This window comes from Falco peregrinus, chromosome Z, assembly GCF_023634155.1.
Source record: "Falco peregrinus isolate bFalPer1 chromosome Z, bFalPer1.pri, whole genome shotgun sequence".
Taxonomy (NCBI): Eukaryota; Metazoa; Chordata; class Aves; order Falconiformes; family Falconidae; genus Falco; species Falco peregrinus.
Window position 1 is genome coordinate 10,247,463 of NC_073739.1, and position 18,440 is coordinate 10,265,902.

General features: G+C 40.7%; 1 protein-coding gene and 1 long non-coding RNA gene across 3 annotated transcripts in view; one reads left to right on the forward strand and one right to left on the reverse strand.

Annotated features, from left to right (window-relative positions):
- The window catches only part of GRIN3A (glutamate ionotropic receptor NMDA type subunit 3A), a 72,387-nt gene that overhangs the window by 40,020 nt on the left and 13,927 nt on the right, over positions 1-18,440 (forward strand). For both annotated transcript variants that reach the window (XM_055790619.1, XM_055790620.1), the window contains exons 4-6: positions 11,101-11,246; positions 12,703-12,818; positions 15,146-15,297. In XM_055790619.1, coding sequence (XP_055646594.1) covers positions 11,101-11,246; positions 12,703-12,818; positions 15,146-15,297 — 414 coding nt within the window. The remainder of the gene's footprint in view (positions 1-11,100; positions 11,247-12,702; positions 12,819-15,145; positions 15,298-18,440) is intronic.
- LOC114012043 (uncharacterized) lies at positions 3,849-15,241 on the reverse strand. The gene is made up of 3 exons (XR_003554242.2): positions 15,183-15,241; positions 8,282-8,345; positions 3,849-3,989 (listed from the first exon to the last, which is right to left on the reverse strand). It is a non-coding gene; the product is annotated as an uncharacterized LOC114012043 (long non-coding RNA).

Sequence of the window (18,440 nt, forward strand, 5' to 3'; positions counted from 1 at the left end):
GTACATAGCAGTGTCAGTGCCTGCCTTTGCCCAACAAGCCTGCAGCTAAGGCTCAGATCCAGTAAAACTCTTCATTATCAAATCCAAAAATAGGGCCTTATATATTACAGGATCTCCCCAGGGAGTGGGTTTTTATAGTGGCAAGGGGACTTGAAACAGGGAGTTTGCTTTCAGGCTTCTAATGCAAGAGCACATGTCGGAGATGTACCACAAAGTTAGGAGCATGTTGAGTAGTTCAGACTGAGGCAAAATAATTGTGGAAGCCCAGAGGACAGAAGAAACATTTCAAACATGCCAACAATAAAGCATACAACGCAGAAGTCAAGGAGCTGGACAGATTTTCCATAAGGTAGTCCAATGCTTGGCCTTTCTTTCTCCTAAAAGTGTCATTCTTTCAACAATACGATGAGCTTTTCAGGTGCTGTCCGACCATTGTCACTTCTGTGACGGCTGTTAGCTTTTCTTTGCCATCTTTAGGATACACTTAAGAACCTATATCTGTTAATTTACTGTGGCTGTATTTTTGCTTCTGTGGATCACTTCACCTTCAACACACCCTCTGACAATGACAAAGTTCCTTTTCACATTGTATTTTGACAGAAAATACTGAACCTGTTCAGATTCATTTAACAAAAAGAGCTACACTTGTGAATCCCACTATCAGAAATTTCATTGTGTTATCTCACCTAACTTTACCTGTCTGCATTGGAGACATTATGTGTAGTTTACTCAGTCTAACATGCTTTTACAGTTAGTTGGGAGAGGTAGGCAGATGGGGCTGCTGTTGAAGACACTTAACTTAGGAGATCGCCTAAACCGTTCCCCGGAAGTGTCTACTTCTCTCCATCAGGCATGATGGTGTACTAGCATGGCCAGCACTGATGTCTCACAAAAACTGTAGATGCCCCAAGGAGTACACTGCAGACACCTGCAGTCACTCTGCCAAGCCACATCAGCGAGTCCTTTCAACACCTTGGTGTGCGTTGGGATTAGTCCTCAGAAATCTCTGCTTCTCTTCCAGTCCATAGTCTGAACACTTGCTCTTAGGAGCTGTCCCATCTTTTTATTAAAAACCTAAGCACTCTGAGTAATCCAGATAATGTATTTCTGAGATTTTGTTACTCAGGAATTCACTATGTACAATCACTCAGATTATTTTTTCTGGGTTTACAATATCAAATGTGAGGGTGCAAGCTCTCATTTCTGATTTACGAAAATCTCAGTAAATTTAGAGGCCTTATGGCCATTATTAAATAATTTAAAACCTCCCTGTTCTGTGTAATAAAACAGTCCAGAAATACCAACTGGCAAGTAACTGCAGTTGAGCTTTAGCAATACCAAACCATAGAAGAGGAAAGGTCCAGCCACTTCATAGGCTTTTTTTCATCATTAGAGGCATGATTCAAATAGCCCTGCACTTAATGATGTTTTACCTCAAAGTTCAGCAAGTTTTAGAGTGAGGCCATAACTGTTGTGTGTTTATCGATACATTTTCTTCCTGAAAAAAAGAAAGTCATGTAAGAATTATAGTGAAGAAAATGCTCTCAAAGACTGCTATGGTCTTTCACTGCAGCAGCCTAAGATGAATCATTATAAGGAGCACCACTTGCACTGCTATGTCTTAAATATGTAATGAAATAGCATGTATTTAAATATGCATTAATGCATTAAATTGTATAGCAAAAAAACAACCAACAAACTCAGTGGTGTTAACAGAAGTCTTATTGCTCCCGTGGAGGTTAGTATATGTACAGGACTGCAGGATTCTTTTCTTTTTACAATTAAAAGATGTTGGCTGCAAAATCTATAGAGCATATGTTTCTGTGCAGGAAGTCATTGGATTCAGGAAGGTCGTGACTCACAGCATTGCATCCTGCTAATTAATACGTGGTGCTTTTCTGAGTATTAATAAGTCAGCGACGGATTTGAACTCAAGAGAACTGTGTCACAGAGGCCAAAGTGAAAAAATCTCAGACAAAGGAGAAATTAAGTATCAAACTCTGGTCAGATTAAAGAGCAGGCATTGCAGAGCCATCTCATACAGGAATGAAAGACACCTGCAATCGATGGAGGTGAAATCTTGGCTTCTCTGTTTTCCCCATGTAATTTACGGTGCTGAACACCTGAATTGTTTAGCTTCCCCATTACCTTATTGAAGCTTTCTTGTAAAGTTACAGCTTTGGAGACTCAGAATCTGTCTAGTTTGGATTTTTATCATTCTCATATCCAGTTTATCAGATAATCCAGTGTTCTCCAAATCAAGTTTCCTTTCCCATCAAGACCTGCTTTTTTATGACTTCTTGCCAGCTTAAGCTGCAGTACACCTGTATGTCATGTTGTTTTAAAAAAAAACAAAGCAAGCCCACTACCAGAAATAGCAACTGCATTATAAATAGGGCTCAGACCTTTGCAAGAAATAGGTGCAAGCAGGGAAATATGAAGAGAAGACATTAATGAAGTAACGGGCAAAGAGTAGCAGAGAACAGTGAAGATGTGTAAAGTTGTTCTTACTGCCTGACAGCTGGAAGATCATTGTACAGCTGACCTAGCCTCATTGAGGATATTTATTGTTGTTCACAAAAGTCACAGCCACTGTGATCTATAAACATAGAACTGGATACCAGCCTGGCTCACCTTCCTAGTAATAAAAGTGCTCAGTCAGCTCCCACAGTGATCCCCTGGATTTCAGGGATGCCAAGGGGTCTAGCCCTCTAAAGAAAAAGTCGTTTTTATTGAGTACAGTAAGATTTGACTGATCACCAGGTAAAGTCAAACACTGTCATCCATATTTCACAGTGCCAGAGGTCAAGGCATCCGAATGAGCCCATCATTTTTCTTTTACACTTTGTGCTTGACACATGCCTCACTGTTCCAAACTGATTCCAAGAAGGAAAAAAAATAACATTTAATTTCTAAGTTGGATCTGTTAGTAACAAAGGACTCCTTCTGATTTACCTTCATTTGATGCTGTTGAACTGAAAGCCAATAGCAAATAACATATTTAAGAAATTAGGACAGTGCTGGTAGGCAGTTCCACAATTCCCAGACACAGTTCTGCACTTGGAAACCTCTTCATCCTAGTAACTGGTAACCCATCTGCAACATGAAATGGTTTTGTGTTCCTTTCCTGGAAACCACAGAGCACTAGCCTTGCCTTGCACGTTTAGACAGCGTCACCACAGAGGATTGTCTTCACTCCTGGTACCTGGGGGACAATTGCCATATGGCCAGGGGGCAGGAGGACTGACAAGTGCTCTAAACAACCAGCAACAGCTGAAAAAGGAGAAATTTTTAAGAAAAATTATTTGAAAAATTATTGTTTTGAAGATGAGAGTTACCTGCACTTTAAGCAACTGTCATGTTAGGCTTACCCCTCGAGCCTTCAGTTGCTTGTAGAGAACTGTGATAGCTTTTCATCGCAGACCTGAGACTCGGGGTGGGGAGACAAGGGGGATTATTTAACCAGAAATCTCCCATGTCTCTTTGATAGTTTGAGCATGTATTCAGCCAAACAGCTCTCCTTCCCTTGCTTCTAATTTGAAAAGGAATTCAGCTGCCTTCAGAGCAGCATTAGTCCTGTGTTACAGGTAGGAAGTGGAAGAACATGGTCAGAGAAGTGACTCAGTCTGGGGCATTTACAGCTGTTTTGTGCTGCTGAAGTACAACTGGAAACAGTGATGTATTACCTGTTGAGAATTACATGCCTTTGATTTTTCCTCAGTTGATCCATTTTTCCTACAATAATTTGCTATCTAACAGTTGTCAGCTCTCCTGAAATAAATCCCAGCTGAAATAAATCCCGAAAACCCTTGAAGTACTATTAAGAAACAGAGATAAACACACCTTTAAATTCATCACCAGAGTTCTGTTCTTGCAGAGCTTTTTGCACTAGAACACTGCCCAGCAACTCAGTCAGCAGGGCAATCTTCAGAAATTAACCTGCCTACCACAGGCTGGAGTCCCCAGTCTCATCCTTAGCTGTACAGCTTCTGCAACACACAGAGGAGCAGAGCAGGTCTTATCAGTAATTATTAGCACTCACGCAGGGACCGTCAGTACAGAGGCTTTATACTTTTAGACAGAGACCTAGGTGACAATTTTTTTCATGTATGCTCTTGTTGTAATGCAGAAGAATAAACTGTCAGTACTGGACCATGCATTTGTTTCTAGATTGAAACTTATTGACTTCAATGCAGCTGTAAGGATTTATGTCTAGTAATGACCTAGCTGAGTTGGATTCAAAAAGACAGGATTTTATCAAAACCTGACATTATCCTGGTAAACCAACAATCGGCTCCACTGACACTTTTCGCAACAGAGAAGAGAAAGTGAGTTTTCAAATATATTCTGCATACACCATCTCCTGGAGGCCCTGGGAATGTCTCCACTCCCAAGCCTGAACACATAGGACAGTTTCTGAACAAAGCCTCCACCTCCTGAAGTTCAGCTGTGCATTTTCATCTGCTAACATTTGAAATTCATGTGCTTCACTGTGAATATTTTTCTTTCCTTTCATCTCCCTCTGCACCCCATAAATATTCACTGGTTGGTTTTCCAAAATTCTTGCAGACAAGTAGGGAAAAGCCCATGAAAATTGTTTGGATTTTTTGAAATTTCATTTATTTTTTTCTTTTTTCCCCTGAAACTTTACTTAGCACTACGAATTGCATTTGGGTCATGAGAAATCTATTAGCAGCTAGATGACCACTTAAATGTATTGTTACATAAGGCAAGATAAAATGGTATTGCTTCATATGCTGAAGACAGAAGACTCACTGCAAAACAGTAGATCTCTAAAAGCAAGCCAGTTCTTCACAGCAGAGCAGACCACTTAATGCTGCCCCTCTCCAGTGATTAGCCAGTGAAAGATTCTGCACAAGTTTCCCTGGCAGAGATCATGCTGGCACTAACAGCAATTCTGCTGATATACGAGATGTTCATTAAACACCACGCTTGGTGTTACACCAGGTAACCAGCACGGTGTCACAGGGCAGAGCTACTGAAACCTTTTTATAATAATTTTTCTTCAGAAGTTGTTGTAAAAGTTAGGAAAGTGTTTTTAGCTATGTTTCCCCTTTCTGTACCCTATTAAAATTGAAAAGCAGTAGTGTAGGTGGTGGTGGAAGCTGAATCCAGTCTCTGGCAATGCACTCCACTGCATATTGAGTTGCCCTTTCCTCATTTTCCTCAAAGAATAATCCATGGCATTGAATTTTGGAAAGAAGAGGTTAACTGAATGAATGATGAAATCATTTTAATGATTTGAGATGCTCATTAGAAATTGAGCTCCTGAAGCATTTTTCCTCCAGCCAGCTATCAAGATGCACAGAATAGTTCTGAATCAGATTCAGTGAGGCAGTTAGAGTATCAAATACTGGGAAAGCATTTCCTAGATTTCAGTCACTTCATTGCTTGTAGAAAATAACCGTAATTTCACTTCCTAACAGTTGCTGTCTTTAGACCTTCATTGTCTCTTCACAGCTCCCGTTAAGCTCAAACTCCCTGGGATGAGAAGGCAATACCATATTGCCTGCTTTTTTGGAGCTGAGACCATCTTTTCACTGTATTTGTATTTTGAACACTTGGAGGTCTTACATACTGCATAAATACATGACAATCAAGTGTGATGCAAACTTCAAAATTATAACAACCAGGGCACTAAGGGGTGAAAAGTCTTCAAGCCAGATCTAGCTTTGCAGCACTGGAAGGTCATACAGAAACCAGAACCTCCTAGAAAGGCCTCAAAACACAACAGCCCAACTTCAGAGTATGTCAAGGTTAACTGCTGGCAGCATCTCATGCATTTTCAGTTTTAAATTCCAACTTGCATAGCAGATTTCTATGCCTGACTGTCTTCAAACCTGAGTCTAGGTGTTCTCAGCCTAGCTGATGGCACTGAATGCAATGGACTTTATCATACATACATAGATACATACATTACATAAACTGGATTGTGACAAGTAATGCAAAATCCCTGAATTCAGGACTGTATTTTCCTGTTTCTGTTCCTGTGGTTTTATCACATTGGTATTTTCATGCATAATTGGCACTCCAAGCTGTAGATGTATGCAGATGCCCAATTCTTCTCAACATCTTCCCAAGTAAAACAAGTTCTCCACTTCCCACTCAGCAGATGTTTTAACAACAGAAGATAGAAACCAAGAAGGTCTAGAAGTAGGGTGACAATCCAAGGCAACTGGTAGCTGCAGTATTTGATTTTGGCAGTAAACAGCACAAACATCATTCATCTGGTAGCACAATGCTATACAAGGTACATAAGACTCTGAGAAGTCCCAAAGCCTTTCTTGGCACCGCCAGAGAAGCTGGATGTTCTGTAAAGCTCTTGAGTATCCTTAAACACTATTGTAACCTCCCTGACTCAGTGCTGAAGTGACCCAACAACCATTTCACCTCCTCAGCACTTGGAGGCATTCATGTTATCCTTTGTTTTCTTAGACAGTAAGAAAACATTAGCCCTTGTTTGTTTTCTTACCCATGGTATGTTTTCTTGAACAGTGAGACTTGTTCTTGGAAATACCAGCATATCCCATGCATCCCACAGTATATATGGTCCTCAGAGGTCACAAGGACAGCATTGGTGCCCCAATTCCAGAAAGCATACTCACTTCCAAAGCAATTTAGCCTTTCTTCTGCACCTGTATCCTGAACTTCCCAGCAGCATTTCCTAGTCCTCCCACCCAAATGCTCTGACTTCACAGAAGGTGGGTCATCTTCCCAAAACGTACATCCCAGACCTATGCAGCAAGATCGTAAGATCATCTGGTGTTAACATTCCACGGCCTTGAACCTGGGAAGTCAGAGTACTGATTCAAGACAAGTGCTTAACCCCCTCTGGCACTGCATCCCTCTGCTGTGAGGGCTCTCATGACCAGCTCTTGACTTTGCCCCACATACTAACCCAGATCCAAATGGGAGGTGACCATGTGTCTCACAACTTCATACACAACAGCTTTCTCACAGTAGACTTGGGGACATAGTTCTAAGAATTTGAGATGCATGTAAGTAGAATGGCCGTTCATGGTATACACTAATGTTTCAGATACAAAACTCAGTTTACTAATATGAAATCCCTCATCTCCAGTATTTCAGCTGCAGAAGTGATATTGTTAGCTGCTAGAGCCTTCACAAGCAACACTAAATAGCTCTTTAACCCCTAAAAAAACATGGGCTTTTGAGTATTCCATTGAGATATTTATATAAAGACTGTTACATTGCCCAGGCCATTGTCATTCCCCTACTTCTCCCACTCACCGACTCAGCTAGCATAGTTTGCAGTTTGCTGTGGTGCTGTGGTGGCCTTGCTAGCTAGCGTTCACAGGGTTGGTTACTTGCCACGTGCAGCAGCAACACTTAGCTCCCATGCACTGCAGAGGAAAGTGCACCACTTGGGACTGCAGTTAGCCTACTGGGTGAGGAGCAATTACTTTTAGGAGCAATGTCCCTTTTAAAAAGAACAAGTTATTTCCTTTGCTTCCAGGTCTTCAAAAGGGAGGTCTGTTAGTTAAAGAAATTAATAAAGAGGGGTATATTATCTGTACCCATAGCTCTACTTACATCTCGTTCAATGAACTGCCAAGCCAGGACTTAGTGTCCCCTGAAAGCCTTTCTCTAGGTTAAACCGTGTTCTTTTGATTTGTTGCAGCCATAGACGTGTGATTTTGGAGGGACCCTGTAAGGTTGTTGAAGCTGAGTGCCAAGAAACTCATGTCTGGACATTGATCTGCAGCTGTTGCATTCATTCACTTTTAAACATACTTGAATTACCAGCAAATCTCCAGGTACTCTACAGATACAAAAAGTGTCAGCAGTTCCTGTGACCATTACCAGCTTTAAAATGGTTATTCACCTTTCACACTGACTGAGCTTTGAATGAAAAAACACAGTAGTGTATAGATAGAAGTGCAGTCTCTACGTTGTAGAAAAGCTTGTAATTTTGACAACTATTTCTTCTTAATAAGATAGCTTTTATATTTGCTATTACTGGTAATAAAGCAAGTCTCCTCCAAATTGCCAAAAAAAATCTTTCCCTGACTCTTCAAACTGTGATTCTTCAAATGCTGATTTTTCAGAGTTCATGATTTCTCTGCAGCCCTAGGCATTAGGGTTTTGTTATTGGAGTAAAGAAAACAGAAAGACTCTTTCAACATAGGAATTTTAAAATATAAGAAACAAAAGAAACAGAGCATAAGAAACAGAAAAGATAAATTTTAAAAAAAGACAACTAATAAGGCAAGACTCACAGGAAGACACTGGTATTTACCTGTCCTGGTGGGACACAGGTATTTCTGGTTTCCATCTTTTCACAGAATCTTCTGTGGAGAGGACTACAGAAAGTAAGAAAGCGCAGCGACAACTGATGAGTTTTGTTTCCATCCTGAATTTTTATCTTCTGTTGAAGCAAGTAAACCTTAGAAGTTTTAGTAGATTAGCAGTGAAGGTAATGGAGGTAGTCTGTTATCTGCTTTTGGCAGCATTTTATGTTGTTAATACGCTATTCATATAGGTGCAAGCAAACCTTTTCCCTATGTGGATAAGCATCAGTAAGAAGAAAGTATAAGTTCCAAAAGACATAGAGGATTAGAACACTACTAAGATTTATCCTTCATAAAAGGAGTCAAGGGTCCTACAGCACAGTACCATCTACTATGAAGAAAATTAACTGGCCCAGCCAAAATCACAGACACATAATTACACTCAAGAAAAAGCATAGATTAGCATAAGCGGGTAGAGTGTAGGATACGAAGGATCACTACATAACTTCCTTTCATGGACTTTCCAGTACTTCCCACCAGACATATGGTGTTGCTAGAGACAGGATATAAAGCCAGGTGGACTTTTGATCTAATACATTTTCCAATGTTGTCATCATTTGTGATGAAATTTGTCAATGTGCCTGACACTAAGCAAAGCATGGACAGTCCTCAATAAAGCATTTGGGACAGAAAATTACACAGAAGTGCAGTTTAGTAAACTCATCTAGTTTACTCTAGTCTTTTGTACTAGCATTTCTCATAGAGTCTTAAATGTGTAGCTAGATGTAGACATCGGTGACAGTCTGGAGTGAGGGATACTTTCCAGTGAAGTGAGGCATCAGCAGTCTTTATCTGCAGATTCGATGCTGCACTGCAGTTGGCATCACCAGGTGGGCCACAAATATCACAACACTTAAGTTGACTTGGAAGGTGGGAGTATGATTCAGTGTTGAGACTCAGTGGGTTTTTCAGTCTCCTCACTGAAATTGCCAAGAAATAAAACCTAAGAAAAATAGTACTGACTGTGGCAACAAGCTTCTTGGGACATAGAGTGCATGGAGCCCATTCCAAGGTCATTCTTTAAGCAGGTCATTGTCAACATCTCGAGACTAGACCTAGATTTGGGTTGAAAGCATTATGCTGGAAGTCTTCATAATGTATTGCCACAGCACAACTCTCTGTTATGTGTTTTCTGGCACTTGAATGCTGCTTCCACACTTACAGGCAAGAACATTTCCCTCTGCACCCACAATCCTTATAGCACAGCATCCACTACGGCCATCTCCAGATGGAAGCACAGCCTGCCTTTCTTGTCTTGTAGTCATCCAGACCAAAATAGATCAGAAAACATGTCAAGACTCCCTCCACACCCACAATCTTGTGTTTATGCACAGGTCTCATTCCTGGGTTGCAACGTGGACCAGATCAGCAGAGCACAATGTGGAAAGCACCTGCCCATTTTATAGATAAAAATTACCAGAAATACAGTATATTCATACCTTCCAGGACATCAAATACCATCCAAAAGAACTTTTCCAGAGTGAACTAGGTGACGCGTTTCAGAGCAAACATTGATTTCTTTTTCAGACTGAACTGGATGACAGTGCATTTATGTCCTACCTCTGTTATTCTTAAAATTATCCATGGAGTCATTGAAGAGAAGAGTGGGAAAGGTCTTTTGTATGGCTTTATGTTGCCCTGCACTCTGTTTTACATAGATGATAATGCAGAGAACCAGATGGACTGGCAGAACACCTCTTTGCTTGATCATTGCAAAGCAGAGCATGGCCATGGTGAGATCACCTTTGCAAGCTGCTGTGAAGACCATGAGCTTCCTGGGAATCAAACAATGCATGACTACTTCAGCCTTAGCTTTATTTGGCTTCCTGTGCTCTGAAAGTTTGACCTTTTAGAGGCCTGCACGTTGCTGAAGGCTTTACAATTAGTATGGTCTTGGCAACACTCAGCCATCTCAAGGAAGTGCTTGGTGTAGCAGAGGACGCTGCCTGACACCTCCACTGCAATTTGGGAATTTCCCACAAGTCACTAAATGCTCAAAAGACAAACAGGCTACTTTAGAAACAGAGGTCTGTGAAACTTGTAAACATGCAAACTACTCAGGGTTTTAATACAGAAGGTGGAGCCAGTTGTGAAATGGAAGAGACACAGAACTGCAAAAATCGTCTGTGTGTGTATAGCCTAGTAGTCAAGCTTACAGCCTGGGCTGTGCTGAGGAGTATTCTTCCTCTTTCTCAGTGCCAGGGGAGACTTCTTGGTGTCCACAACACTTCAGTCCTTAGTATCTCTGTGGAGAATGGCAGCAAAGACAGCAGCGGTCTGTGGTATGGTGTCTGGGCTTCTAGAAATGAAATGGTGGTGCTACCCTTCTGCAGAAGACTGAATCTCATCCTTAAGGATTCAATAAAAGACACTCTGTCAAAACAAACCCAAACTGTGGGTCCTTTGCTGGGTACCTGAAGCCCCACAAAGTGGATCCTGGAGGCTTCTTATAACACTTCCTGAAACACTGAGTGGTTTAAAGACAAATAATCCATGTAAACACCTGGATTGGGGGGTTCAGGGTGTCTGTCTTAAGGCAAATGTTATGACAGTTGAAGAAAATCCCGAGAGTACACAAAGAGGTTAATCAGTCACCTGGTAAGTCTTTTCAAACTTTTTCTGTGATGTGGAAAGCTGACTGCAGGAAAACACCAGAGGGAGGTCTATGAATGCTGAGAATTTCTGACAGACTGTTCACGCATAAAACCAAGATACCAGACATGAAGGAGGCAAGTGACTCTACTAATCTGTAATTTCATCTCCTCAGCTCCACCACCCATCCCAAGGGTTTCGGTTTGGAACCGTGCGAGAAAGCAGCGCAGAAGACTATGTGAGGCAAAGCTTCCCAGAGATGCATGAGTACATGCGACGGTACAATGTCCCTGCAACCACGGATGGAGTGGCTTATCTAAAGTGAGCCTCTGCATGCAATAGCAGATCTGGTCCCTTGACCAGAATGCACAGTAGTAAGATGGTGATGGGTTCCCCGCTTTCAGTGTCACTTATCCCACGAAACAGTCATTGAAGGGAGTGTGGCAGATAGATAGGCAAGGCACATAGTCACCTGGAGGGAGGGAGACTTGGACAGCAAGGTAGTGTAGCACCAGCTGGAGTGTTTCCAGGTGAAAGCAGTGCTTCACACTAACTGCTAGGGTGCAATCAAGTATGGGCAACATACAAGTCCTGGTAGGTTTCTGTGCTTGGGAGCCCTTCATCAGGTAGTAAGAAACATTCAGAAAAAAACCCATCACAGTCCAAACAAAATCTGCGATGAGGTTCCTCACCATCTTCAGCAGGCTGGGAGGAGAGAAGGTTTTCAGAGAGAAACTGTAAAGCATTTATCATTAAAGTGAGTAGAAGAAGCATTAGACTGGTAAAAAGTAATAAACACCAAGTCATCTTGCTTTAGGGAATCATGGTATCGCTGTGTTTCAGAAACATTTGTGCCTAATGACCTGGGGTCACACAGTTGATTCAGCCTGCCAGGAAACAGGAGAGGTGATAACAAGCTTGAAATAATTCATTATTTTACACACAGAAGTTGCATAACAGATGGCCTAAGAATTTTTCACCAGAAGTTGTTTCCTATTTATGTATTTTTCCCAGACCCACCCTAATGATAATTAAGACATGTGGCAGTTCCTTTGGGTAAAACTGGAATCAATCCATAGAAATCAATGAAGTAATGTAACTTCACATTGGGAAACCACCCAGACCTTTAAAGTGACAAGAATGGAGGGTGCAGTCCCTGGATCAGATGAGAACAGGCACCACAACTGTTCATTTATATCATCATTTAATGCAAATGTGCTATTCAGAAATTATTATGTTGGTAAAATCCAGTCCTCTGTGTTCATGAAGACTGAACATAGAGGAGAAGCTTATCTGGGTGAAGGAAACTAATTTACTTCATATTTAAGGAGAAAGGAGGAGAAACACTTGAATGAGTTATCTCCTGCATTTTTGCTGTAATGACCATAGCTTAAACATCACAAAGAAACCAGGACAGCACTAGTATTTTAGCAATTGTTAATCTTTTCCAATAAAGCTTTGTGCTACCTTTCAACTGAGTTGAAGTCTAACATATTGTAGTATTTTCCATCTTTCAGTAGTATTTCATGGGAGCAAAGTAAGTCTTATGCCCATTGTCCTGCTCTAGATGCACAAAGTTTGTATTTTGTGTACAATTCGCCTCCTCAAAATATAAATCAGTTTTTGCATTTTAAATGCAGATGTGCAAATAGCAGTCCCCGGTCTCTGTTTTCATTCAGTAATCTTCCAGAAAACCACATAGATAAACGTTTAGTGAGTATGATTTGAGTTTGAGACTGCAGAGTGATTCTGTTGCTGACTCTGATGTTGAACACAGGCATGATCCAGAGAAACTTGATGCCTTCATCATGGATAAAGCACTCTTAGATTATGAAGTATCAATAGATGCTGACTGCAAGCTTCTAACTGTGGGAAAACCCTTTGCCATTGAAGGTAATAATCAGTTTTATAACATGCTGCTCTATTTCTTATGGGTTGAATTTGCTTTATTGTGATTTTGTATTCTCAGTGAAAGTATACAGGTGAAAGTGTGGACCCCCTGAAGATTATGGTAAAATTCTCGGTGATTAAGCAGAACGAAGGTTTCACCCTTTTTGTGGTTTTTGAGCTTCCAGATCACTTGAACCATCTGTTGCCATGCTCCATATAGGAATGATTCCAGACAGTACATCTCAAAACAAGTAGGAGGTACAGTCCGTTTCACTGCTCACAATGAAATAAAAGTCGCTCCTGAAGTCAGGCTTTCTTTTTGTAGGCTCACTTCCATTACAGATGTTCAAAACTCAGTGAAGTATGTTCAAAATGCTGTTCTACAGTTTTACTCTCATCTGAAGCAGATGAGTACTGTTCCCATTTTAAACGTCAGCTTAAGGCTCCCACTGAATCCGTAGCTAATTGCAGCTGAAGAAGGGAGCCTACCATGGCATGCAGCCTCCTGCAGCCCTGGTGTATTAGCAAGGACAGATCGGAAGGCAGCCTGGAAGCAGGGCTGTCTGAAGCTGCTTCCAGCACAGGTGAGCACATTAGCAGCTTTTTGTGATAGATGGCCAATGAAAATGATTGAAGCTCCTTCTTTCCTTGCTTCCAAAGGCAATCACTCTGACCATTCCCATTGCACATTAAAACAATCTCCTTCAGAAATGTTCAAACCTGATTGAGGAAGGCAATACACTAAATGAAGGCCAGAGAAAGCTGAGCATTTTAATCATTTCAGCTACAAGTCACCAGCACCAGGCATTTTGTAGAACACTCCTTTTTGCTATACATCATCAGTGTGTCTCCCATTGGAATTCATAACAGAGACCTGAAAGCAATCCATTTTCTTCTTTTCTTTATGTTACCAGGGGGGATAGGTGCTTGGAGAGCTGTTCAGGCTGTAGCAGGATTTGTGTGTGTGCAGCTGTGTGTTTCACCATGCGCGTGCAACCTGATAAATCTTCCATTTCAGAAAGGTCAGCTTTACTGAAGTAAACCATCAGCTTCCACAACTTTGAATCAAGTATCAAGTAAATGAGATTTCAATACAGAAAAAACAAATAAACCCCAATCTATATGTCTTTACATAACTGGACTTCACATCACCCTATTACAAAACACTTAGATAGGCTGAAAATGTGGTATTCATGAACCCTAGCTATGCCTTCTATGACACTAGTCCTTTAGTATTAGCAAATACATCCAGATGCAAATATAGATACAATGTACAAAAATCAGCAGCAAGGGAGACTATTGGCATTGTACGTATGCATATCACCACATCACTCTGCATGATTAAAAAGCAAGCCACTCAGCAAATTTATCACTTATGTACATTTGTGGGGGTTTTTTTGTTTCTTCCTTGTTGTTGTTTTTTTAAAGGAAACTGAAATTCTGAATTCTGAACTGAAAAACAAAAATCCACAGTGGGCTAGAAAGGAATCTCTGCAGGCAGTTGGCAGGGCATCTCTGCATGCAGTTGCATGTCTTCCAAGCATGAATTGTATTTGTTTTTCTAAAGTCAAAACCCAGATACTGCAAACTAAAAGACCATATTTAGAGTTACTGAATCCATTTTCACTTATGCTAAGCCCTTTAACAGAACTTTAATGTGGTAAAAGACAACAGAGGCTAAAAACTGTATTTATGGCCATCTGAAGGTCTGTATCACTGCCAGAGCAAAACTGCATGAACGGAAAGCATAGCCCCTGGGCTTTAAATTGCTGTGTGACAACAGTACAGGCTGCTCCAATATACATTTACATGCACACAGCTCCTCATCAGAAAATACATAGGAAGAAAAGAAAAAGTCACACCTGACACCGCAGTCACTAAAATGTACTTTAGAGCAGCATCCACTGCTCTAAAAGTGTAAAGGGATCACAGAATGGTTAACTTGCCATTCAGGCCTTTTCACATTGCTAAAACAAGGTAAAAAAGAAGAACCCATGGCACGGACATGTAAAAGACTGTTTGTAGGGATGAGACAGATTTATTCATCTCTCTGTACTGCCGTCGTAAGGTTTTGAACCTCAGATTTTACATACTATTTTTCTGGCCTTCATAATTTTGAATTTGCATATTCTGTTTGTATTAGGCTACTTTACACAGCAAGTCTCATCTCGCCATTCTCAGTTCATGGTAAGCCAGCATCCAGATTTGAACTGGCTTGCTGATCACCAACTTGATCTGTGATGTCTTGATCAGTTGATAGCTGAATAAAATGAACATACTTTAGCAAAAAGCAAACAAGAGAAAGATGATTGTACTGTTTGTCCTTCTAGGATATGGTATTGGTCTGCCTCCCAATTCTCCACTCACCTCAAACATCTCTGAACTGATAAGCCAGTACAAGTCCCATGGTTTCATGGATGTTCTGCACGACAAATGGTACAAGGTTGTTCCATGTGGGAAAAGAAGCTTTGCGGTCACGGAGGTAAGTGATGAACCTGGGTCACATAAATGAGGATTTGCTCTTAAGTTGCTAATTATTTCCCCTCATTCACAATGTGCAGTAGATGTACATCCATGACAGAGATGGTCTGCAGCTGAAGGGAGACATTAGGCTTCAAAAGCCAGAGATGCTAAGCCCAGCAGTGTTCAGATCAGAGCACAAGAAAAACATCAAAAAGGCTATGCTGCCAAGTTAGGCATGCAGAGCATGCATCAGAGAGCACTTCTGGAGACAAACAGGGCATGTAATGTAGCACTGAAAAAAGAGATCTGGCACACTGCACAACAAACCTATCTGGTTACACTCAGTTGTGTGTATCGCCATCTAGAGGATCTGCCAGTGGTCCTGGTCCATCTTACACTGGAATGATAGCTAAAATATCTAACACAGAGGCCAAGAGCAAAAGAAACAGAAAGAGTAGGAACTTAGTACAGCCCACATTTCAAATATAACCCTGACCACTTCCTAACATGGGTGGCAGCTACTTGTACCAAAGACAGGATTTCAGTCTAGAAATGGTCCACTAAGATATCATGCTAAGAACAGAAGAGAAGCAGGTCTCATATCTAAGTAGATCTGCAGAAGACAGAAGTAAATCTCCATGGATTTAAGTCCTGGTATCAAATCAGAGGAGTTATGCCAGCTTGTGGAAGCTGAAGGTGTAGGCCATTATTTATGAGAAAAAGACTCCTCTTATTAGAATAGCAGGTTTTCATCAAATTCCCTAGACTGTCAAATATAAAGAGATAAAGTACTGAGGAATCAAAAGATCCAGCAATGCCTGAAGTGTAGAGCATACACTTTTAGCTCAAGGTCTTCCAAAAGACGTAGGTTACATATTCTCACTGGTAGAAAACACGCAGCTAGCAGTATGCCGTCTCCTCAGAGTGCTCAGCCAAATATCAAACCAATTCTGTGTTCCCCAGGGAAGTGGGGCATGACCATTTTCCTTAAAAGAGAAGGCCAGTGTCCTAGGGCTCTGACTCCCACTCTTGAATGGTCACTTGAGCATCTTGGCTGCAACCTTTTGACTGCTGACTAAATCACTAAAAAACTAGCATTTTTTACATACAAGACCAAGAAAATCTTTACTTGATTACTTTAATACATAGATTGTTGGGGTATTTCTGCATGTCTTACTACACTTTTTACTTTTTCATTAAGACTGTATGAGTATAAAAGAGGTTATATTTTAACATCAGACACTCATAGAAGAAAATTCAATTTATTCAACTTATCAATTATATTTTTGTGTGTGTGTGATTAATTCAACACAAGAAAGCATGTTTACACAGAAGTATGTGTTCACTGCTCTTTCTGATCTAGCTTATCTGAAGATTATATTACCATCTAACAAGACATGTATCTGGGGAATTTTCTTTTTTACTGTAGCTGACACATCTGTTCCTGACAAGCACTTCATTCAATGACCTCTTTTACTCTACATTTTAACACAATCTTTTGAACTATTTCCTGAGAAAATTGTCAGGTGGTAATGGTATTAATTACCACAACTTTCTTAAAACTTAGAGACAAACTTATCTTCTTAGCAATTTCCCAGTGATGAGATGTAAGGAGCTTCTTCTGATCATGAGGTCTTACTCCAGTAGCTGTATCCAGGGCTGTATTCTCTGTATTCCTAGAGAAATAGTTAAGACACAGAATCAATTCTAAACATCTTACAGTTAAAAAAAAAAAAAAAGGCTTTATTTAATATTGGGTTTCTCCTAGAATATATAATTGCTCCTTTAAGCCAGTGGTCTCTAGAGTCAGGTGCATGAGGCAATCCACTGGGTTGCAGGAAGAAAATATTAGAAATCTAGTAATACAAATATATATTAAAAAATTATAAAGAAATATACATGTATGGGGGTGTGGGTGCACGTCTAATAGTTACTAGTAGAGGTATGTTATCAAAAAAGGTTTGGAAACCACCACTTTTAGCCTTGGGATCTCAAGACTGTCTTTTTCTGCCATAGCAAATACTGTCAGAGAAAAAAACCCTTGGCTGGGCAAACTGCAGAAGGCACAGTATAAAACCAATTGGATTTGTCTTTTTGTGGAGAAAAGCAAACATGAGCAAAGATAAAATAAAACTTGCATTCAAACTGGAGAGAAAAAAAATCTGATAAGCAGCATGTCATTTTTACAGTTACTCTTCTGAAAACCCTTTGCAATTTAAAAGTATGGGGAAGACCATACTATTTTCCTGCACAGCTATTGCTAGTACATTATCTCTGAGGCAAACCTAGTTCTTTGGCTTCCCTAGATTTTCATTCACCCCTCAATGTTCAGTGAGGCAGTACTGGGAGTCATTGGTTTCCAGGTAAGCTTTAAACTTCCCTGTGTTCATGGCATGAAAAAATAACACGTGGCTTAAGTTCTCAAAGATTCCTCAAGACCTACCAATAAAGGGAGAGGGGGAGGGAAAAAAGCTGCTCCAGTCTGAAAAGAAAATCAAATTTTGTCACATGAATAGTCCCATGGAATTCCTTTTTTCTCAATGTTGAATAGGTTTTAAGCACAGGGGTTTAAGCATGAGATCACAGCTAGAATACATGCTATACTTTCAAGTAATTCAGTCTTTCGAGTGTAACCTCCATGTGATGGCCAGAAAGAAAGGCAGGTCTAGCTGCTCTGGGACTGGCTATCTGACTGCAGTCTTTGTTTGATCTTCAGTTGTGCTAAGCCAACATGCATAGTCGAGTTTTTCTCCAGAGGCCAAGGTCCAATAAGCTGGTTCAGGTGACTGAACTGAAGGACTCTTAAACCAGTCACTGAAAAGACTTTGTCTTTGAACAGATCCTCATGTACTCAAAGGCTTTATGCAATCAGAATGAGTGAGCAGAAATAAAAGACCACTTTTAATTCTGTGCTGTTGTGGGGTAAGCACTGGCAATTCCAGATCTTCCTTTTCTGGAATCCTTGTACTTCTACTGCATCTCCCATGAGCATCCCTTCCTCTTCATCCCCTCCTCGCAGCCAAGAACTTGCAGATTTTGGAACTTGCAGTATCACAGCTGGGACAAATTTACTAAACTGAGGGGGCCAAGCAGTGGATACTCTCTAAAGCATAGCTTTCCCCTTTCTTTGTTACATAAAGAAGCATGGGAATTCTTGGTCTT